Source organism: Candoia aspera, chromosome 3 (genome assembly GCF_035149785.1).
Source record: "Candoia aspera isolate rCanAsp1 chromosome 3, rCanAsp1.hap2, whole genome shotgun sequence".
Classification (NCBI taxonomy): Eukaryota; Metazoa; Chordata; class Lepidosauria; order Squamata; family Boidae; genus Candoia; species Candoia aspera.
Genome location: NC_086155.1, coordinates 101,824,036 through 101,840,355, shown reverse-complemented (window position 1 = coordinate 101,840,355; position 16,320 = coordinate 101,824,036). Strand labels below are relative to the sequence as shown.

Below are 16,320 nucleotides of genomic sequence, written 5' to 3'. Positions count from 1 at the left end.
GATGGCTGGCACTGTCCATATTAAATAATGAAGGACTTTTTATCAGCACTCCCTAAAGCAGATCATAATCTGAGAGACCAAGCTAGCATGAGAACGGCAGTCAGATGCTCTGCCCATCTCTTCCCTGATCAAGACATGCCCTCTGTGTTAGTTAGTAACAGTCTGTGCACTTCAAGGTGGCCTTTTGGTCTGTACAAGAACCTTGAGAGAGGTCAAGGTAATATCTAGTGAAAATTGTGTTTCATTTTGCCTTGATCATCATGATAATTGTCTTCTCTTCTTGGACCTTCTACTGTACATTCCCATTACTCTCTCTTTGAAGAAGAGCAAATCTTTGGGAGCTGTTTTGCTTTTTCTTCCTGCTGTTTCCTCAGCTTTTGCTTCTAAGCACCCTCATACATTTTGGCTTATTATTATTGCTAACTGAAGTTGTTATTTTCAGTTTGGCCTGGATGGCTGTTCTCGGTCCTCACTTTTCTTTTAATTCATCAGAACAGTAGGTTTATTCAGGTCTCAGAGTCTAGGGAAAACAGAGTTCCAGTATGTGCTGATCTGCAGCCATATTCACTCAACCATGTTTTATGGTTTTTAGCTCAGTGAACTGTGTAATCCCAGCCAATTTAGTCAATAAATCATGATTAAACAAATCATGGCTTAGTTTAACAAGGAACCCCTGCCATTTTGTCATTTTTGTTTAGTGCAGCTAAAATGACTGAAGAAATACAAAGTGTGTATATGTGTGGCCATGGGGAGGTCTAAGGTGGATGCAGAACCTCCTGCATGTAGATCAAAGGGGAATGGCGGTGGTAGCAATGCTTGCTGGGCAGCTCCTGGCAATATGCCAAACTCATTCAAAGGGTTTGAAGAGACAGAATAAGCCTTTGATGATTCTTACCATGCAGTTTTTATGTGTCATTGGTTATCCCCCCCCCCCACTTTACACCGTCTTCCACCCAGACTCACACTCTCCTCCCTCCAAAATTGCAAAGCTATTGACTGTTGCTCCTCATGAACCTCTATTCAGAAAATTCACTTGAGAGATCTATGGCTGTTAAGCATACACTACTATATATTCTCCCTGCTTATTTTGGCCATTGGCTTTTGTCCCCCCACACTCCAGCCTCCCTACCCTTGTTGAATGTTTGTTGAAGATTCATACATTCCTCGGCAATTCAGAGAGGGAGGGAGTTGAAAATTAGGCAATTTAATCTTCAGCATGTCAAAGAAAATAAAAGCAGGGAGGACGTCAATACCTTTGAAAAGGAACAGTGTGCCTGGGACTGCCTTCTCGTAGAGCACTTCTCCAAGATATTCACGAGATGCACGTTGGAATGTTTTGCACACTGCAAATTCATGCAAACATGCGTACAGTCCATACATGATCTAAAATGAGAACCTATTGCTTCTGTAAATCACTTCTACTCCTGATAGAATGAATCCAGTGCTTTTACGTGCACTGGAAAGATTTGCAGAAAGTTGTTTTATCAAGTTTAGAGGAGAGCCCCAGAATAGGTCTGTGAAGGCAAAAAATACTTTTTTATGACATGCTCTGATCTCCTCAATCATCTCTAAATTTGAGGGTCATACTGATAGATTTTATGTTTATTTCTTTTTAAGGGATGCTGACTGTACACTCACCAGTGTACCAAATATTTTTATCAAGTTATATAACTGCACAAAACTTTTAATTAGATATATTGTTTCACTGTTTTATTGTTTTCCTTTTTCCTGGTAACAAATTGTTGGATTAAACTATTTTCTTTTATTGTAAAGGCTGGTCAAAGACCATACTAAAGATATTCATTCATTCATTCATTCATTCACTCATTCATTCATTCATGAAGAGGTCTAAAGAAACAGATCCAAGGTAGATGACATGCAAATAAGAGCATCTCAAGAAGCTGGTGTTCTCACTGTAGACATTATAGGAAGAGAGCCATGTTAGTCTCTGGTAGCTGAAAATCAGGAGTCTAGTAGCATCTTTTCCTACTAACACATTTTATTAAAAGGCATATGCTTTTGTGAGCTGAAGCTGATGAAGTGATGCATTGATGACATGAGCTGCAGCTCACAGAAATGTAAACCTTCAAATGTTTAAGATTTAGCTGCTGCCACACTCACCACCTCATAAGTAGGTGCTACTTTGACTACTGAGATAGGCTGGGAAGATTGTTAAGAAGAAAACCAAAAGAAAAAAAGTGACAAATTGGGACCATTGCTCAGCCCTCTGCATTTCCTTCCTTATGTCTGATGTCTCCAGATGTTTTAGGTTACAACTCCCACAGTCCTTGACCATTGTCCATGCAGTTGGAAACTATGTGAATTGTTGTTAAAAACCTATGGAAGACATCATGGGTTATCCCTAGTTTCTTGCCTTTGTCCTTTAATGGCTAGCTCACCTAGGGGCTAGGGTAAGCCAAGCTTCACAAGAGCCAACTTGGTGTAGTGGTTTAGGTGCTGGACTAGAAACTAGGAGACCATGAGTTCTAGTACTCTGGCATGGAAGCCAGCTAGGTGATATAGGGCCAGTCACACTCTTTCAGTCCAACCCACCTCACAAGGTTTTGTAGGGAAAAAGGAATACGGAGGACTATGTATGCCACCTTGAAAGGTGGGTTATATAAATAAATATGCTGCTGAAATACAGTAACAAATTCAGCAGCTATTTTACTTTAAAGAAAAGGATATCCCTGCCATCCCCACAAACAGACCAAACCAAGCTGATAGCCACTATGTGTTGGACTAAGACTGGGGAGGCCCACATTCAAGTCCTTCCTCAGCCACAGAAGCTCACTGGGTGACTTTGGGCTAGCCAGTCTCTCCGCTTGGTTTATCTCACAGGGTTGTTGCTGCTGAGAAAAAAATAGAGGAAGGAATGTTTTCTTCCTGGAGGAAAGGTGGGATATACGTAAATCTGACAAAGAAAGAAAATGTCTGCATAGTGCAACCTTCAGAGGCCATAATAATAATGACGGTGAAGGTGTGAAGCCAGCAACCACAAAAAAGTTGCCATCTCTAGCCTAGAGAATGGTAGAAGGGAGTAACATAACAAGTAGCCAAGCTCCTGTTCCCTGGCTGCTCTTTTCAGTTCTGTAATAAAATAAATGGGGAGAATGTTGGGAGGGAGCCGAAGCTCACCCCACTTCAGAAATGTGTCACCAGGGGCCCACTCAGAGTCAAGCAGAATTCTCTGTGTAGATTAATTGTGCAGCCGATGGATAGGCATGCTTTCCAAAGTGTGTTGGTGTAGGCGAGTCCTCCTCCCACATACACATCAAAGCATTAAATCAGTTGCAGTCTCTGGAAGAGTTGGTGAGGCTGCTTCAAAGGACTTCTGTGATTGATTGTATATGTTTGTGCACTCAGAGGAAGTGTGGCCTAAGTGGTGCCTCTCGTGCAGGCAGATGGGGAAGCCCACAAAGCAGCTACGCCGAGCTTTCAGAAGATGTGGCTGTTTTAATGCTTGGAGGAGGGGTGGGATGTGCTTTGCTCATTCAGCATGTTTTGGGGCATGCCCTGCAGGAAGGTTTTGGGCAGCTCTAATGGTTTTCCTTCGATGAAGGAGGAAGCCTGCTCTGGAAGAGCTGCGGCCTTAACAGTTGCCCCAGCCATCCCAATGACATGCATATGAGATGGAAGGAGCCTGTCCACCATTTGTCACCACTGTTTCTGCTCTTTCCAGAACTAGTCATCCCAGACAGCGCAAACGTCTTTTATGCCATGAACAGCCAGGTGAACTTTGACTTTGTCCTGCGGAAGAAAAACTCCCTCGACGGACAAGTGAAACTGAGGAGCCGCTCCAGCTTGACTCTTCCCAGGACCAACAGGAAGGGCTGCTGGAGCAACAGAAACAGCAAAATTACCCTCTGAGAGTGGATCAGCCCAACACCAAAGAGGTGGGCTTGAAGGACCATTGCAGAGACTACCCAACATGGCAGAACCTTTGGAGATGGATGTGTCAGTATTCAGCTTTGGGGAGTGCAAAGCTAACACTTGCTATAAATAGGCACACACTTAGTTACAGAGAACAGACAAAAGGGACCTGAATGGAAATGCACCCTGTAGGCACTTTTTTTTTCCTTTTGCACCCAGCCATTAATTCAAAGCCACTTTCTACCAGGAAGACAAAAAATATGCAGCCGATCTTCCAGCCTTACCATGGACTTTTCAACTCATCTCAGTTTTGACAGTATTAATTTGGAGTATTTTAGATTTGCTTTTATAAACGGAAGAAGGCATTTCAATCCCTTGTGTTCTTAGCAGAGGGAGAGGAGCATCAGATTAAACACTGGTAGTGTTTAATGATAGTGCTGGTAGGTGGCTGGTAGAGATGGGCTGCTTTAAGTAGAGGCAGCGCAGCTTCTGAAACAAGGAGAATTAGCCTTCTCTTAGAGTTCTCCCCCTGCAGTTTTTGAAGCCATCCCAGCTTCCAGTCCTATTCGACATGCTGGAAAAATCCCTTCTTTCCTCCAGGCATCAGCTATTCACCAATGACTATATGAATGCACACGACTGCTCTTAATGCCACTATGTTGTTTTCCTTATGCTTTGCTATTTTTTTAAATTGTGTGTGAGTGCGTACGCGTGAGTGTGTGCGTGTATATATATAAATATATAAATATATAAAAAATCACAATATATTTCCTTGGAGTGTGCAGTTTTACTCCCTTTCAGCTGTGGAGCTGTTTACTTGTATTCAGCCATATTGGCATTATAGTAAACTATATAGTTGTATTTTATACTCAATCTGAGAAACAAAGCAGAACAAAAAAATAAACCAGCTTAATAGCCATCGTCTGAAAAGAGCCCAGATATTTGTTGTGATTGAAGAACATTTAAAGAACCTCCCATTTTTTTTAGAATCCACCCATTAATTTAAAAAAGGACTTACGGTACTGCTTTAGCCACCTCGTTGCCTCATGAGCCCAGCTTTGTTAGAATATGCTGAGGGATGATGGTATTGATATTTTGGAGGGTCAGGTTTTCAGTGATGACATTAACCCTTCAGAGCCTGCACAACAAGGAATTTCAGGGAAGTGTTGAAATTAAAGTAATATTGTGATGGTACTGATTATAAACATTCCAAAGGTGGGTGGTCAGGAAGCTTCCTCCTCATACCTTTTCTCTGATTTTCTCCTTTCCTGAGCAGCAGTGACCTCCCACCTTCTTCCTACCTTCACTTTGCAGTCTGTTGCTGTATCAGCCTTTTCCTTCTGAAGACCAGGTAGCGTTCCTTACCCCCACCCCTTCTGTAGGCCTCTTGTAAAGGCCAAACAGAGCTACAACTGTTCACTCAATTACCGTAAAACAGACTGTACTAAATTCAATAGAATTTACTTATTTGTAATAATGTTTATGACTGTAACTTTACATGGAAGAATTTTTCTCTCTTAATTTGTAACCTCAACTTGAATGTATTACCAGGTTTAATTCGGTTCACTGAAAGTCTGTCATACCCCAATTCAGAGTTCTTTGGATCCTCAAATATACTACTGTACAGAAAGTCATGCATAATCACAATAAGGGCAATTTGTAGGTTGCTATTTTGGACCATCATAGAAAAAGTAGGGAATTGGCACTGGGTGCAGAAGAACACTTCCTAAATGCTTCAACAAAACACATTTTCAAGCTTAGGCCATGTAAAAGTGTTGAAAAGGGGGTGGGTGGTTGAAGCAGATTGAGTTCTGGAAGCCAGAGAGTTAGCAAGAGTTTGCAGGATTGAGCCAGCAAAATAGATTTTCTTTGTTTTGAAGTAGAATCGGATAAGATTCTCCTGCATTGGTGGTCCCATTAGTGTGTGTGTGTGTGTGTGCACACGTGCGCATGCATGGACAGGGAGTGAGGGTGAGGGTACAATTAGGATTCCTACATAGCAGAGTAAGATATGCCAAGCCTTTTTGCTGAAAATGGTTTAACAATTTCAGCTTTGTAAAGCTAATTTTGCTATAACTATCCAGGAGCTTGATCCAGTCCTGACAATAGCTTACAAGCATGTGTGTCTTTTAAATAAACACTTGATCAGATTGTGATCTACTTTGCACTATGTAAAACTTTCAATTTCAAATGCTTTCTATGTTGAGCCCTGTACTTAAACTCTCCATATTCTTGTCTAAAAGAGATTGTGAGTGTGTGTCAGGACACTGCATAAACCTCCTTGTTCGTGAGATGCAGGCAACAGTCTGTTACTTTGTAAGGTAGTCTCTAGGTTAGAGAACTAGCTTGCATATAAGAGCATGAGCTTGCTTGGGTGAGATTGAGCTTTGAGCTTATGGCACACCAGTGAAAGTGTGTAAAACTGACTGGTCCTGTTCTTGCAAAAGGAGGGACTGCTGCTTGTGGCATGGTGCAGCTAAGCCTAGTATCCTAGTCTACACCTTCTCTGACTTACTAAAAAGCACTGGGTGAAAGCTTTAATTGACCAACGCCATGATAAGCAAAAGGTCAATACCTGCAGGCCTTTCTGATGTTGCTTATGGAATATAGAAGACTGCAATTTGGAATGTGAAATGTCTAGGTGGGAAGAGCATGAATTAAATAAAAGAAAGCTACAGTAGGTATGTTGTGTGTTTGTGAAACTCGGAATGGAGAAGATGTAGTGGGTTTGAATGGAAGTAGAGTTGATGCAGGGAAGGAAAAGAGCTAAAATGTATGTCATAAAATCTGAACTGGTCTCATGTTAGATTGTGGGTACATATGAAAGTAAGAATCCATAGACTAGTAATAGTTGCATGTTATGCTCTGGTGTATAGCAGTAACAGAAGAAACAGCAGTAAATTTTGAGAATGAATGTAGTCCGTAGGGAGGAGATGGGTGGGTGGTATGATACAAATGGATGGGAACCAGACAAGACACTACAGAAAAAGTTATTGGATTGTTTGGAAATGCAAAAATGAATGAGAAAGGTAACTGGTGAGTATCTACTTAGAAAATGGTCCATTTTGAATATCTGATTTGAACACAAGTCTGTACGTGCACATGGCAAAGGAATGGTGGAAAATCTAAACCAACAATTGATTTGGTAATGTCCAAAATTGATCTTGGGAGAAACTGGATAAGAAACAAAAGGGAAGAAGTGAAAGAAACTAGAGTGAAAAGAGAAAAGGAAGGAAGACAAAGTACAAATCTACTAAAACAATGAATGGAAAGCAGGAAAGAGGATGTAGACCCCGCTCAGAATAGAGTGAAAATAATTGTGTTTGTAACACAAAAGTGTGTGGAGACTAATGGGAAGAATGAAGAAGAACGTTCGGTGGAATAATGAAATGAAAAAGGCTGTAGATGAGAAAAAAACGTGTAAAAGAATGCTGTAAAAATGATGAGAAAAAGATACAGGTGGTCCTTAATTAATGACCACTCATTCAGAGACCATTCAAACTTGTGATGGTGCTGAATGAGTGGTACTTACAACTGGTTCTCAGAGTTCCTGCCATCACAGCATCCCTACTTGGTGCCCAGCTTGCAATTATGACATTACAGAGTCCCGCAGTCACGTGGCACTATTTGTGACCTTCTTTCCTGGCTTCCGACAATGTCAATGGGGAAGCCAGCAGGAGATTGCAAATGGTGACCACATGAGGTCCTCGCTTAACAACCCAGTGTGATTCATTTAATGATGGCAACCAGGAATAGTTGCTAAATTGTCATGCTTTACAACTGTGTCACTTAGCGACAGCAATTCCAGTCCCAATTGCCATCGTTAACTGAGGACTATCTGTATAGAAAAAGAAAGGTGCAATTTTTTTATCTAAGAAAAAAAAGAAAGGCTAAAGTAAAAAAAGACAGAGGAAATGTAGTGCAATTTAGATGGAAATAAAAACATTGTTTGAAATAACTGAAGTGGAATAAATAAAGAGCCTCGAGAGTGAATGGAATTAAAATTGTGATGTAATGGGTATAGAACTGAATGGAGGAAATGTTGAAAGTAGTATTTTAGAGATTTGTATGGGAATTACTGTATATCAAAGAGTGAAATTAAAATAGATGTTTATAAATGTTAGCATGCAAGAAAAAGTGATGAAAAGTTAAGTTATAAATGCTGTGAGAATGTTGAATAATGATAAGGGTTAAAAGTGTATGGGTATAATTGGAGAAATATTAAAATTAGCATGTGATCTCTTTATAGTGGCTGTGCAACTTTGGTAATATATTTGTGAAGACTGCATTTGTGCCTGATGATTAGAAGAATGCTGAGATTGTTTATACAGAAGTGAAAATAGCAAGAAAGAATGCAAAACATACAGCAGGATTAATTTGTTCTTAGGAAGGTGGATGGCAGCATTCTGACTGAAGAGGTACAACAGGCAACAGTGAGCAAAAATTGGGGAGCACAATGTGGCTATATGTTGGGTAGGGAGTATGCAGATCAGATTTTTATTCTTCAGCATGTCATTGTGAAATGTGTAAGAGCAATATGTGACAAATGTAGTTAGCCAGTGTTTCATCAGTAAGCAGGCAGTAAGACCAGACTGTGTGATATCCCCTTGGTTGTTTGATATATTTATAAGGGATGCTTGTGGTGATGGAAGGGGTGTGTTGATTCTAGACCCGAATATACATGCACTTTCATATGCAGATAATGCTATTGGGTGAAAACTTAAATTATATGATGCAACAAGGAGCATGGAGCTAAAAATTAATGTGACCAGTGAGGTAGATGTGCTCACAGGGAAAACTGAGTTAACAATTGCAAGTTACGCATAAATGGTGAAAACCTACATCAAGTGGATGCATTTGTCTACCTTGGTAGAAAGTTCATTACAGATGGGGAAATGGATGGGGAAAATGTTAGAAGTACAAATGCTGGTAGTAAGATAATAGATGGTAGGTGATCTTTGTGGGGAATGAAAGAAGCAAAAATAGCTGTAAGGCTTTGGTTTTTTGTATGAGAATTGGATAGGTCAAGAGAAAAATTAAGTTGAATGCAATGGGAAGTTTATTTAGCAGTACTAAATATATTTAGCCTTACAAGAGCAGATAGGGTCAAGAACAAACGTTCATCAAATATAAAATAAATATAGGACTGAATGGCCAGTATGAAACAAGTACTTTGAAGTGGTCTTGTCATGTACAGAATATGAATGAAGATCAGATTGTGAAACACATATGTGAAGGATGAATGAGTCAAGGGGAAGGGGAAGATCAAAAAAGTTGCGGTTGGATTAAGTTGATGATAACCTTAGAAGAGAGAGTTGAGAAGTTTATAAGACCATTGGGTTCTGCGCTTGTTTCTTCATGCATTTCATTAATGGGCCAGATAACGTCATCAGATGTTCCTAGCCTGGTTATGGAATGTCTGCAGGAAAACAGCAAAGCTCAGAGAGCCCTTGGAACCCAACAGTTCAACCCTGAGCTACCTATATTCTTTACTGTTGGAGTTTAAACACCAAAAAAGTCAGTGTGCAAAGCAGGGGTACATGAATATGGAGGAAGCAAGAACGGTTTGCAAAGATATAAAGGTATCGTGAGATATAGTAGTGTAATCTAGTTCTTTTTCTTATCCATACATTTAACTTATTTGTCTTACTATTTCTTATCATTGTGTGTTTGGCATAAGGTTGCTTACTCTGGGATAGAACAGCTTGTATGTATGTATGTATATATATATATATATATATTTATTTAAAGGTGAGCTTTAAAAATATCCAGAGCCTGGATGAATATTCAGAAAAGCCCAGGTCCATTCTCTATGCTTTCTGGTGAAAAATAAGCAATACACAAAAGCATTATGTGGGTAAGTATGTGCACATACTCACACTTTGTATTTATCTGTAGAATTAGCTAGATTTTTATATTGTTATGCTTGTGCTGATAAAGTTTTTCTAAACAAAGACAAGAATGATTAACAACTGTTGTAAAAAATAGTCTTCTTTTATTTATCCCTATGATTTAACCTACTCACAGTGGATCTTTATCAGAAACCTATCATTATAAAAATAAAATATTCAATGCACCTTCACTATCTAAATTTTGAATATAGAATTTTAGGTCTAACACTCAGATTAGAACAAGTAATCATCTCACAATTCCAGTGTTTTAAGAAATATAACATCTTGATTTGGTGATGCTCTGAATAATGAATTCAGCTGGGCTGTCAAGTACTAAACGGCACTGTATCACAGAATTACAAATTTGCAGTCCTATGAGGCAAGCTGAGTATGAAATAGGGCCCATCATGGTTTACAAAGCCTTTCTCGCTCCTTAGTGCTGGGATAGGAGGAACATTTGGTGGACTTTTTTTTTCATCCCCATTTTATTCCCTCATTCCTCCTCCTTCCCAATACCATGGGAGGAAGGTTAGATACATAAGCCCTGGTTCAGTGTAGATGAACCCAATTCTGGAACTTATTTAATGGATGAAAGGTTATGGAACCACTTGATCCAAAGCTGCCTTTGTCCTGTCCCCACCTGTCACCCACCTAAATATTTCCATACCTCCCTACTGCTGGCATTAGATTTCTGCCCACTGAGCTGTCCATGTGTTGGGGTCTTCCAGATATGCTGAAACTAACTCAGGGAATTTTATCCAGCCTCTGAACAAACTGGCTAGGAACTGAAGTTGCAATACATCTGGAAATCTGAATTAGTTTTTTATACTGAAATCAACTGTCTGCCATATATCTAAATAATAAAAACATCTAACTTTACTTCTGATGACAGGATTATGAATTGGTTCAAGTCTCCCCAGAACAAGTCATCCATTTGCAGTGTACTAACAGGTGGTTTAAAATTTATTTCACCGAGTTTTGCTAGCAGAGCAATCTTCTCTACCTCCCAATGACCCTCTCCTTTAAGAAATTGGCTGTTCATTTCCTAATATAAAACACATTGTGCTAAAATTGTAGGGGCACAGTTTGAATAGAAAACAGAACTGCTTCTTTTAAAAGAAGTGTCAATGAGATATGATGTCACACCCTCTTCAATGCATATCCTCTCCACTAATTCCTCCTGATGGCAGTAGATTTTGTGTTCCTTCTTCCCCCGTTTAATTTCCATAGGCCTATGCTACTTTTACCTAATGATGAACTATTTCAGAAAATGTATTTTGACCCACCACACTCCCCCATCTGTCATTGTTGTAATGAATTGTACTGGAAGAGGAAAAAGCCACAGCATACGTGTACCGTTCAAATCATATTTTGCCAAGAAATAAATGTTTAAATCCCTAGGTACAGACCTGGACATTTGGATTTTTTTTTTATCACTCTGCCTCTTGTTAACTTTCTGTGTTGCAATTTCACCTAACTGATCTCAAATTATATGTCCCATTATTCCTGTGATCATTGGGATTTTTTTAAAAAAAAATTATATAAAGTGTAACAAAGAATGCCCATGAGGGCTTTCCTTAATTTTTGGCATGGTAAGAAAACAGTGGAAAGCTCTATAACCACGTTGTAATTGTTGGATACAATGAAATGTAGTACGATGGGAATTGATACAGGGCAGCAAGAGATGTTGAAGATTCAACTACCTATAATATAGGTTCAAGATTCACAGCATTTTATGTTTCTTTAAACCTGACATATAAAGCATTCAAACAAGTTTCTTGTTCCCACAAATTACTCCAGACTACGATGCTACATTAAAGTCACAAATAAATGACCAACACACCAACTCATTGCACTCATTGCTGTATATATTATCAGACCAGCTGATAAGCTGCACATGTTCCTTTTAGAAAAACATATAACATAATCCTACTGTTATTTCATCTAAGAATAACAATTCTTGGGTAAAACATCTGTAGCAGATTAAACACACACAGATTCTTTTGATTGTCTTTTTAAACATTTTGCTTCAGAGTGTCTTTCCCTATCCACCTCTGAAGTCTACATTAGCTAGACCCTTGAAGTAAATGACCACAGACAGCTTTTATGGTATGTTATAAAAATGCAGACTTTGCATACTGAGATGTTCTCCAGTGGAGCATACATCACGGCTTACGCCAAATGAGGAACTTCGAGCAGCATAAGAAAAGAAAATGTCCACGTGTCCTTCAGTATAGTTCACATGTAAATGCAATCAAACTGACAAAACTATTAGATCAAAATGCTTAGTACCATCAGATTTCCCAAGGGCTGGAAAAGGAAACTATTATTTTCAAATCCATTATCCATTCTTTATCTATTCTTCCATACACTCAGCCTGAATCTACAGACATGGGTTGAAATTCCTCCTCTATCATAAAAGCACGAAGGATAAACCAAGAGCTTTACTGCATGCAACAGTGCCATTTGTGGCTGCAAGTGTGTCTCAAAGCTATCAATAAGCACTGTCTTTAAAAGGATATTTGACTCTTACCCTTCAAATTCAATTTGTAATGGAGCTTATCCACATGCACATCACTGTAGAGTCCTTGGTGCTCTCTGAGCTTGGTTCTTTGCTTGCAGACTTTTCATTACCTGACTAGGTAACAGAGCACTGATGAGGTTACCTGGTTACCCATTACCTGAATAATAAAACTCTGCGAGCAAAGAACCAAGCTCAGAGACCACCAAGGACTCCACGGTTCAACCCTGAACTACGCATATTCTCTTCTGTTGGGATGCACATCACTCCCAGCTGCTGGCTGAGGAGGATGCGTGGTTTACTTCCAGAACTCTCAGTTCTCCATCTATCAGAGATCTTCACTAACATTCATGAAGGTATGGGAAGGATGAAAATGGAAAACTGAATAAATGTTAAAAAATTGTGAACTCCAGAAATTCTTGGTGACAGTGAGTTGCTGCTCATAGCTTATGATTAAAAAAGGAAACCAAATAACTTAGTATCACTAGGAATTTATGTGATGAACAAAAGGGAAATCTACTCCGTCGTCTTGTAATTTCAAGACAGGGGACGCTATTTGGCATTTAGCCCTTAAGAATTAGGAGAACATTCTAACGTTTTTGCTTCAGAATATGGTTCACAAAACCAAAACCAGCAACAGTTCATGCAATGCAGCAGACAATAGAACCAATAATTAACATGGAAAAACTTGTAGACTTTTCCTAACTCTTGTATATATTAATTTTTATAAATACAGTAACTCTACATCAAGAACTGTAGAAAGACATTGCTCAAGGAACCTTTGTCCTGAGTATAACCTCATTTCCTTTTAGAGTCCTCCAGCAGCTCTGTAGGATTTCCTATAGTACAAGCCAATCAGCAAAACCATGGCCTCCTTTCAATACATGTTTTTAAAGAAGTATACCACCCTTGATTCAATCAGGTTCACCCACTTGCCCTGCAAAATGAGACAGGCACCTGCTTAGTTCAAGTCAGTCAAATCAAACTATTTTGCCAATGAAGACAGTACATCAGTATATCTAGAGGTCCTGTTAATGTTCCCAGTAACTTGTAGCTGATTCAGTTAACAGTCATAGCTCGTCTCTGGCAGATGATGCATCAAGGGAAGGTTCAGGTGGCAAGGCATTCTTGTTTTGGGCGTCTTTGTGGATCTGGCCCTGTTGCCGGGATTTCCGGGAGAGTGTCCTGTCCCAATCAGTGGCCACAGTCTCATTGTCCCAGATTGTGGATGTCTCTGTATCACTGAGGTAACCTGGTTGCCCAGTGTAGTGGGTTGGATAGATCAGCAAAGGCTCTGCAGAGAAAGCTTTCAAATCTCTAGGTTCATAGTGTTCCATGTACTTGGCACTAAAAAAAAAGAAAAGATACGATGTCAAACAAGCCACAAAGAAGAAAGGGGATACTTATTGCCACATGATTGCCATTTTATTTCTGTGGTTTTGATATATTTTGTATCTCACAGCAGGACAAACATATAATGGCTATGAAACTGAGTGGTTCATTAAACATTCTCTTATCTCTGTCATGAACCCATATTTGCCTCCCTCAACTCTAAGTATCTAGGGATGATATATTGGCCTACTTCATTTAAGTGTTGGGAGGACTGATTTATTTTCTACAATTATAAGCCACCTTTCAACATAAAGGCCTTACAGACCAGCATCATAAAATTGAACATGCCATATGGGGTTAATAATTTAAAAAATCTGAGGAACAAGAAGAAGCAACTTCAGGTCAACAATAGCTGTTAGGAAATACTGACAAAATTTTGTCCTCATCTAGTTATTAGGCAAAGGTATAACATAAATCAGTGCACAGCTATCAAGAAAACTTTTTTCCCAATATAATTTCCCTTATTTCTACTTCTGATTGAGAGAAATGTAATTCAAGCATGAATATGAAAGACATTCACCAACTACAAGGTATCTGAAGTTATCACTGGTCTCCTCTTAAGTTTTATTGGACTTATTAAAGCTCTTCAGTGTCCCTTACAGCTTCAAATGTATCTGGATGACACAATTATTGGAGCTTCCAGCTGGTATATGGTGGCAAGACCATTTGGGTCATCTCAGTAGATGACTTATAGGGGAAACTGGATGGAAGGAATGCAGCCCTCATAATTCTCTTGGAGCTCTTGGTGGTTTTCAGTACTACCACTAAGCTGGAGAACTAGGCCTTGGGGAGGACTGTTCTGCAGCAGTTGCAATTTTTCATGTCAGGCCAACTCTAGAAGGAGATGTTGGAGAAGGTTATATGGTAACTCTTGATTAAATCTTGACCAGCATGCTGGTCAACAGTTAGGAAACTACTGAGAGAAGGTTCAGATCTCTGTATTGTTCCTTATTGTTCCATTCCAAGAAGCATTCAGTACTCCTGAATGTTGCCTACATTCAATAATAAAGTTGGCTTTGTAAGGGGTTAAACTTCTCCTGAAAAAACAGTTCTGCAGTCTGGGAGTGCTCACTGATCCTCTACCTGCACTGGTTAAGCAGATGTGAAGGAGTGCTTTTATGCAATTCCACTTAGTGTATCAGCTGCAAAGCTCCCTGAGCCAATTATATTAGCCATAGTTAAGGATGCCTTGGCTTTGTCTAATCTTTATTTTGTAAAACATTCCATGTAGGCCTGCCCATGAAAAGTGCCTGGAAGTTACAACTGATGCAAAGTAAAGCAGCAAGGCTGCTAACCACTGCCAGGTATAGAGTTCAAAGACCCACAGTGGTTGTTAGTTGCTTAACAGGAACAACTAATCTGTAAAGCCATAAACAGCGCTCTGTCTTTAAGGTCAGTAGGAAAAGCCCTTCTGAAAATGCCCTGCTGTCAGAAGCCCATCCACCTGTCATCCAGGAGAGGGTTTCTCCCAGGTTATGGAGCACTCTCCTGGGAAGATGCTTTCGGACCCCTTTTCTGAGCATTTAAAAAAATCATACCCTTTATCATACTTTAAATTATTCAATTAGAATTAATATTGCCTTTAATTAAATTTCAACTCTTTGTTAAAAAAAGTTTTCCTTTTGTCAGCTGCCATGAGATCCTGCATGACAGAAAATGGATATACATTTATTAAATAAATAAAAAATCTTTGTGACTTGGGGCCCACGTTCTCAGAAGCAATGTGCACCATACCAAAGGGCCCTGCCCACAAAGAATTCCCATTCTTTATCACTGCCAGTCATTTCCAGTGCACACAAAACAGCAGGCTTCCAGAAGGGTTGTCAGACTGATAATGGACAGGAGCAGTGATGTTCAACCCCAACCAAAATGTATTCCATAAATACAGGAATCAGCTGTTTACTGATGATAAGAAGATAAATACTGCTATTACGCTTTGCTGAATGCATCATACTGTAAACCTAGCATACACCTAATGCAAGCCACTACAGTTATCACAGCCAATAACCTACACTGGGTGCTTGTTGTACATGACCGGCAAGAATTCATCTACAGGGAGCATCTTGCTGAAAGGCTGAGCTCCAATTAGCTTCTGAGCTCCCTGCAAGGAGATCACATAGCCCAGCGTCCAGTACGAGTAATCAGCTTCCACAAGATTCATCACATTGGGAACAGCCTTTTCTGGACGCTCCACCTGCATCCGTTTCCGGCCTATATATCTAAAAAGAGAGAGATGGTTGAGATACTGAACCACATTCCATTTGCCTACATGACACAGTGTAGAAGTTTAGCACCTGTGGTGTCAGCTTCTCTGGCTAGAAGATCACCAGGAGCTTCATATAAAATATTTTTTCAGAAAGAACTAGTAAGAATTAAGAAAAAAGCAGCCAGCTGTGCAGTTAACATAAAATCTTCCCAACCCCTGTGCTGGATCAAAGGCCACCTGGTCCAGTATTCACTCCCTACAGTGAGATCCTGCAAGTAGGGGATGCATGAAAGGCACCACCCTACTTACATTATATACCCCAACTGGGATTGATAAAGGTATTAGATGCAACATACAGATGTTGTGACTAGTAGCCATTGGTAGCTTTACTCCATGAATGTGTGCAATACATGTTCATGTTGGTGGCCATCATTACG

At 39.7% G+C, this 16,320-nt stretch overlaps 2 protein-coding genes across 3 annotated transcripts in view; one reads left to right on the top strand and one right to left on the bottom strand.

Annotated features, from left to right (window-relative positions):
- Positions 1-6,740, top strand: part of RGL1 (ral guanine nucleotide dissociation stimulator like 1) — an 85,765-nt gene extending 79,025 nt beyond the window's left edge. For both annotated transcript variants that reach the window (XM_063298434.1, XM_063298432.1), the window contains exon 18: positions 3,683-6,740. In XM_063298434.1, coding sequence (XP_063154504.1) covers positions 3,683-3,870 — 188 coding nt within the window. In that variant the 3' untranslated portion in view covers positions 3,871-6,740. The remainder of the gene's footprint in view (positions 1-3,682) is intronic.
- A 5,949-nt stretch (positions 6,741-12,689) lies between these two features.
- COLGALT2 (collagen beta(1-O)galactosyltransferase 2) overlaps positions 12,690-16,320 on the bottom strand; it is a 49,704-nt gene continuing 46,073 nt past the window's right edge. Inside the window, exons 11-12 of the mRNA XM_063298431.1 lie at positions 15,690-15,896; positions 12,690-13,632 (exon numbers count right to left, since the gene is read on the bottom strand). Of these exons, the coding sequence (XP_063154501.1) occupies positions 13,356-13,632; positions 15,690-15,896 (484 nt within the window). The 3' untranslated portion in view covers positions 12,690-13,355. The remainder of the gene's footprint in view (positions 13,633-15,689; positions 15,897-16,320) is intronic.